This window comes from Scyliorhinus canicula, chromosome 2 (genome assembly GCF_902713615.1).
Source record: "Scyliorhinus canicula chromosome 2, sScyCan1.1, whole genome shotgun sequence".
Taxonomy (NCBI): domain Eukaryota; kingdom Metazoa; phylum Chordata; class Chondrichthyes; order Carcharhiniformes; family Scyliorhinidae; genus Scyliorhinus; species Scyliorhinus canicula.
Window position 1 is genome coordinate 210,012,740 of NC_052147.1, and position 7,601 is coordinate 210,020,340.

The window sequence follows — 7,601 nt, forward strand, 5'->3', positions numbered from 1 at the left end:
CTCTGCTCATCCACACTACCAAGAATTTTACCATTAGCCAAATATTCCGCATTCCTGTTATTCTTTCCAAAGTGAATCACCTCACACTTCTCCACATTAAACTCCATTTGCCACCTCTCAGCCCAGCTCTGCAGCTTATCTATGTCCCTCTGTAACCTGCAACATCCTTCCGCACTGTCTACAACTCCACCGACTTTAGTGTCGTCTGCAAATTTACTCACCCATCCTTCTGCGCCCTCCTCTAGGTCATTTATAAAAATGACAAACAGCAACGGCCCCAGAACAGATCCTTGTGGTACGCTACTCGTAACTGAACTCCATTCTGAACATTTCCCATCAACTACCACTCTCTGTCTTCTTTCAACTAGCCAATTTCTGATCCACATCTCTAAATCACCCTCAATCCCCAGCCTCCGTATTTTCTGCAATAGCCGACCGTGGGGAACCTTATCATGGCGACTGGATAAGCGTCCGTTTTGATCGGTGCTTCATCTACAATCTTAAACGTTCACTCGCGCCACTACAGGTGCACAGTGGCAGCAGTGTGTGCCATCCACAAGATGCACTTTGCCAAGCTACCTTTAGCAACACCTTCCAAGCCCATGGCCTCTACCACCTAGAGAACAGGGCAGCAGATTTATGTGAACACCACCACCTGCAAGTTCCTTTTGGGTTGCGCACCATCCTTGGAACTGTATCATTGTTCTTTTTCTAGCGCTGGGGCTCCCTTCTTAAACAGCATTGTGGGCAGATGGACTCAGCACTAACTTCTGAAGAGCTGCTAGCCTTGCAAATAGTGCTCTCATGAACAAATTTTTAAAAACATGTTCATGTGTCAACACATGTCCTGTTGCAGCACTCTATTATCACTTTATTGGAAACTGCTTTCTGTTTCCAGCCTTTTTAAAAAAAATTGGCGTTTAAAATTTCCATGTGACAAATTCCATTCTCTGGAAATCATAATCAGAAAATGGTTACAGATTCAGTCGCCATGACACAATGCTATGCACACAACCTTTCGACATTATAGAGTGTGCAAAATCTGAAAGTAATTCTCATGTTTTCCTTCTAGGTTTTCCATCAGCTGCTCAGCTGCCGCCACTAACAGTTCCTGGACTGCCCCCTCTAACAATGCCGACCATGTTTCCCTCACAATCACCCTTGATTACTGAGGCAAAGGCTGGTCTAACTGAAACAGTTTCAGCCATCTCTCCAGGAGAAGCTGGTTTTCGTGTTTCTGCCTCTGCACCGCCTGCTGAACAAACCCCTGCTCTCATCTTGGATACTGCACCAGTTTCCATGACAACTGCTGACATCCAGGCAACTGCATCACCTAATGCAAAGAATGAAGAACCATCTTCTGCTTTCGCAGACACACAAGCTTTTTCTGAGTCTTAACTGTAGACCTTTTCAAAGCAGGAGTTGATTAATGTATTTATTCAGCTGCAGAATGTTCTGAAATTAAAACATTGTAAAAGATAGACTGGCATGATCACATCTCAAGGAGCGTTAAAACATTGTACATAATTGTAAGGATGAGGTAAATGCATACCTTTAATACAGTTGGATGGTTTACCACATTGTGAAGCAATGGGATTACTTTTGATGTAAATGGAAAATAAATTATTTTATCAAGTACAGATTCAATTACCTCTCTTCCGCTCCCCCTCCCAGCTGAGGTTTGTTTCTGGTACAGCATGTGTGCTGTTCAGTTACATATTTGTTGCATCAAAACATGGTATTTTGGTTGTAATCTTTTCTAGCCTGTACAATTTGCAGATCACTAGGTCAGTCCTGTATCATTAAAACATCCCACTGTTTTTAATGATTGAAGGGAAACAATGCAAGAGAAAGCTTATGTGCACCTGAAATCCAGAAGGTGTCACTGTGAACAGAACGGGGAATATATTTGAAAGAGATGATTTAGCAATAAATTCTACTGGAAAACTTGTCCTAATTCATTTAATTTCAAATTCTGCTGGTATTTTTCAGAATAGAAGGAAAATTCTATTTTTAAAAAAATCTACCCTGTCAACTCTTGTGTGCCAAAATCTAATGTTACTTTTGTGTATATAACCTGGGAACCCTGTGACTTTGTCAGGATTTCAAGTGAGTGATATGATATGATAAAAAGTAGAAATTCTTTAAATGTAATCATGTGAAATGTTTTCAACACAAGTGCAATGCCATTTGCAATGCTGGTGAATAGCATTGAGTAACAATCTCCTCGAAGAAATAATGGTGTTAAAAAGAATGAGGCAAGAACATATTGAGGGGCTTTTCATGTAAGACAGCGATTAAGAGACTCGTTTTTCAATGTTGTGGAAGCAGATTGGGCTGGTGTAGCACTGTAAATTTAAATGATCTCAGCCACTAATCCCAAGTAATTTTCAAGCCACGATTTTCTATTTAATCTCAAACTGCTTGTTCTGACTATATTTTAACAAACCTGTTAGTATGATCATTGAAGGAGAATTTGGGAGAGATAGGCTTACTTTTATCAGAGCAGTTGGGCTTTGAGGTGAGTGGATAGTTAACTTCTGGACAGTGAACCTGAGTATCTCCTGCTGTCCTGAGTTGTTGAATGTGTGTCTGAGTGCAAACAAAGGCCAAGAGCTAATTCAATTATGTTGATATCTATGCTGAGTGAGGTGGGGCATTTTTAGAAATAGATGCAGGAGAACCCTTAATGTTTTAATTGATTGAAATATGTTGAAGTAGAAAACATAGACATTGGAGAAGATAGGGTAACAACTGACGAGTATTTTAAGGAAATGAGTAGAATGTGAGACTTTTTTAATAGTGGTCAGGAGCATGGTGTGGATCTATAAATGACTTGTATTGTAATATGAAATAAAAATCTAGTTACTAGTTTAAGGAAGAAAATTGCTAGTACCCCATTCCAAATAAGGTGGCTTGATGTTTTACTTTATTTCCACTACATAGCATGAATATTCTTTAAATGTAGTGTTCTACTGTAAAACATCTTCATGAAACATAGCATATAATTCTGTGGATAAACGTTTGTCTTAATCTGCCCACATAGACATTTAAAAGAATAATTATTTGTATTTATAAAGTAGTAATGGAATCTATACTGAATCAATTATTTGAATATACTGCAGATACAGTTTCAAAGCAGTATCTGCTTTGAAATTGATGCAAACTAACAGCATCATTAATGCAAACAATTACATCTTACTCAAATTAGAGAAAACCAAACTTCTGCGCACACACTACTTCAGATGTTCCATGTGTCCAAGAGGTGTCTGAATGCCAGAGAAATTTGCATCCTTTGTTTTTATGACTTCTTGAATTGTATAAAATTGAACTACTGAAACATGTTTTTTCTTGTTTGATCTTAATTCATTGCAGGTGTCAATGTATCGGTTTAAAATGTAATACTTAATTATCTAGGTTATTCGATTGTCCACCTGAAACTTTGGAATGAATTAACTTTACATATTTAAAATACATTGCACATTCTAAATCAATATGTACAATATTAAAAGGAATCTACTGGAATTTATTTTCATGATCAGCACGGACATTTCTGATCAGAGTTGTTCAGGATTTTTTTAGATACCTAATGATTGGTAACAAGACTATTTTGAGAATTCATCTCCAGCTGATCTGGGTTTGAACTTTTTTTTTTGCCAACCATTCATGAACAAATATTTAAAATTTTGTGGGGGGGGGACTATTGTAGGCTTTTTATATAGTTTACAGTTAGAATTTAAATTTTAACTACTTCATACACAGTATATAATGTACACAATTGACTTTTTATAAAAAATCGTTTAGTTCAGTGCCACAGTATCCAACTGTTATAAAAACATTTCACAATTGGGATTTTTTTTTGTGTTGACTTAATTTTGCAAATTGCTTTATTAGGACAATTGAATGATGTGTCACTTTAGTGTTCAAAAAGTGCCTTTTACATGACAAAAGCATTTCTGATTTTGTAGCTTTTGGTATGTGACAATTTGTCAAGATTGTCACCCTCCATATTTTATGTCCCTTTTGTCTCTGAAGGCATTTATGAACAGTATGTAATGAATTTACTGCCATTGCCATCAGGGAAGGAAACCCTCGCCTTTTGGACCTCCTTACTCACTTTGTATTAAGGTTTTTCTCCAAATATTTCTTCTTTTGTCTTGGCCTCCTATGCAGCTCGTTGGGATTGTTTCTAATGCTAAAAATGAGAGCTTCATTGAATGTCTCCTGAAACTTGTTGGTGGGCATGGTAAATGGCAGCTTTATGGAAATGTGTCAGAAACAATACCCGTGCTTTTAACCTAACCCACCTGGGGTCTTCAGTAGACAGTAATATGGGTGAGATGTAAAATGCATCCAACCAAAACATGTGCCATTCCTGCTAACTTGATTCTGTGCACATGCACAGCTAACTCTCCAAGCTGGCAGTATAGCTTTGCTGGTGCCAACCAGCACAGACCATTTGGGAATGGATGTATGCCATTCATCTCAGTTAGACAAATGACAAGTTTGTTCCATATCCTTTTGATGCCTTTACTTAGCAAAACTCTAATCAGTCTTGGAAGCTTGAATGATCCCAATATCTGCAATATTTTGAGGGAAATGGTTCCAAATCTTTTCCCATCAGGTAGTGTCCTTTGCAAAATTCCAAAGTTGTGATATATTGTTCTTGGGAAGATACTAAATTTTATTAAAAGGCAAAGTAAATGACCTGAGCATCTTAACTCTTAGTAAAAGCAGGCATTTCTCTCAATTCTTGGGTTACACAAAGGATAGGATTATTTTTCATGTTCTGCATGATGTCATAGCTGCATTTAATTGGAATTTCTTAAGACAACAAGGTTTAATCCAGGGGAGGGATTCAACCAGGGTGACAGTGGAAGGAAATGTGAAAAGAGTGGTCATTACAAATTTCGGCTGTGCCGTAAATACCTTTTAGGATTTGGTGGCATTAGGCACTTTTAAGTTGTCTGACCATCTATTCTTTCCACATGTTTCTTCGGAAAAGAACTAAAAATGATATCCTTTTATGACGCAAACAAAACCTTTGTATATTTAAATAACTCTGACTAATGTGTTGGTCCCTGGTAAACAAAATAGTGGTTAAGATTAGATAGCCAAATTTAGTCAAGAACATATTTTCAAAAGAAAGAAAAAACTTGCATTTGTACACCACCTTTCATGACGTCAGTGCTTTACAACCAAGGAAGTGATGTCACTGTTGCCATGCAGGAAATGCAGTTGTCATTTGTGCACATTAAGCTCCAACAAGCAGCAGTCTGTGATAGTCATTTTTTTCCCTTGTGGTGTTGATTGAGGGATAAAAATTGGCCAGGGCACCTGCGATAGCCCTCCTGCTCCATGTAATAGTGCCGTGGGATCTTTTACATCCATTTGGGTGTAATTAAGAAAATGGCATGCTTATCCCCACATCAAAACCTAATGGAACAAAAATAACTTTCATAAAAACGAAAACGTACATTTTATGGTATGTATGCTTTAGGGTGCATAAATTCAATTTTTGGGGATTTCCACTTTTTTGATGTACACCATACAATAGTATGGTGAGAACAAATAATGGATTCTCATCAGAAATATCTTGGAACACTTTGCAAGTAAAGTTTACCTTGAGATGCAGTCATTGCTTTATTAAAAAGGTAGCAACCATTTTGCACAAGATCTATGAGTTAAATGTCTAATCTGTTTTGATGGTTAAAAGAACATTGGCAAAGGTAGCTGCCAGAATTTCCTCTTGTCATCGTCATGGAACATTATCGTTCAATTGAATCACCACATGTAGTTGGGGTTCCAGTTTAATGTCTCATTAAAAGAAGCATCTCTGGTGTAGTACCGAAGAGATGCTACATTTGGAAATATGCTGGCCCAAAGTATATGTCCAAGTCCTGCTATGGAGCTTCAACTTCTAAATGTCTGACTCCAAAACAACAGTGTGGTGAACTCAAGCCAGAACCTTGGGAAAGTAGGGCCTAAAAGATCTATTATTAGACTAATCCCCTGGTACTGTATTTTGAGATTATTTTCAAATTGTAATTCTACATGCTGTTTTGATAAAGGGTTTCTATTGTCTTCCCTCTCAGCTTGCTGTGTATATTTGTGTTTTGATTCCAGTTGCGAGAGGACAAATGGATCTCTTGTGGCACTAGTCACACTTGGTCAAAGGAGATGTTGTTTTTAAAACAGCCTGCTAATCTGTTCTCTGTCCAGGAGGGTGGGTGGGTGATGGACTGGGTATCCAAGATATGTGTTGCATCTTGAGATCTGTCTCAGGAGGATTTCAGATTTGTTAACTTTGTTGGGTGTGTTTATAGGGGGGGTATAGAAGGTATCAGGAATCCACTGTGTTGAGAACTATAGTAGAGTGTACTGTTTGTGACTGAAGGAAGTGAATCATGAACCACATTTATGAAGATTTATTCTACATGTGAAAAGGAACCATCATGACAGCTGAGATGGTTTGCTGAAATGTGAAGGGTTTTTTTTAGATGGAACGTAATTGGAAAGAATTAATGGACATTTGCAAAGTAATACCTTACCACATTGTCAGGATGTTTCGAAGCATTTCATTACCAATAAATGCATTCACTGTTCCTGTGCTGACAATTAGGCAGCGAGGTCCGACAAATAACAGACTGGCTCATTGTTCATTTTCATTTGTTAAAGCGAGCGGAATATTATTTATAATATTGGGCCAGCTCCCTTTTGTTTTGAGTAGTGGGATCTTGTCCAACTGCATGTCTTATCTGAAAGATGTATTTCCAACAGTGCAAAGTTTCAGATTGTGTCCTGATTTGGGACAACTTCTGGTTTACAGGTGTGTGCTACCAACTAAGCCAAGCTGCCGTATGAACGATAGCTGCAGAATGTTGGAATATTATTTCCAAACAGCTGGCTAAAAAACTATAGGTTTCTAAACTTCATATTATGCACTCTTAACGAATTATAAGGACTATTTTGCAGGGAACACTACAAGTGTGGAGTCTAATTTTCTGTAAAGTAATTGAAGGCATACAAGAATGATAACTGGAACATTTGTGATGTGAGCTCATAAATGATAGAAGCTCATAATAAACCCTTGGTTGCACAGATGTTTAGAGAAACAAGTAGATGCAGCTGGCTCTCTTAATCATAATGTGCAAATGAGACGTGCAAAATGAACCATTCCTGATGGATCAACCGGACAGAATTGAAGCAATAAATTCAGATTTGAACATTTCTTTGTTTTCCTCAGTTTATATTTATTTTTTTAACCCAGGACTGGGGTTTTTTAAGCCAGCATCTTTTGTGAATGTGATATCCTTTGTAATTTTATATTTTGTTAAATTATGTTTCTCTGGGTAACCTGCAGAAACATCAGAAAATATCCAATGTTCAAAACAGCTAGTTGCAACTTCGTGATGTGTTCTGCTTATGCTTTTGCACTGAAGTAGTGTGGTGAGCTAAAATCATGAAAAAGCGCAGAATTAACCTATAATTTTAGGTTTCCTTGAAGAGGGGGGGGGATAGGACATCCTACTCCATTTTACTTTTTTGAATGCATCGTAGTGTCCATCATTTCCATATTGTCTGACCACCAAAGAGTATGA

At 37.6% G+C, this 7,601-nt stretch overlaps 1 protein-coding gene across 2 annotated transcripts in view; it reads left to right on the forward strand.

The window, feature by feature from the left end:
* The window catches only part of gorasp2 (golgi reassembly stacking protein 2), a 65,112-nt gene extending 59,018 nt beyond the window's left edge, over positions 1 to 6,094 (forward strand). For both annotated transcript variants that reach the window (XM_038789483.1, XM_038789484.1), the window contains exon 10: positions 1,073 to 6,094. In XM_038789483.1, the coding sequence (XP_038645411.1) occupies positions 1,073 to 1,398 (326 nt within the window). In that variant the 3' untranslated portion in view covers positions 1,399 to 6,094. The remainder of the gene's footprint in view (positions 1 to 1,072) is intronic.
* Positions 6,095 to 7,601: the final 1,507 nt, after the last annotated feature.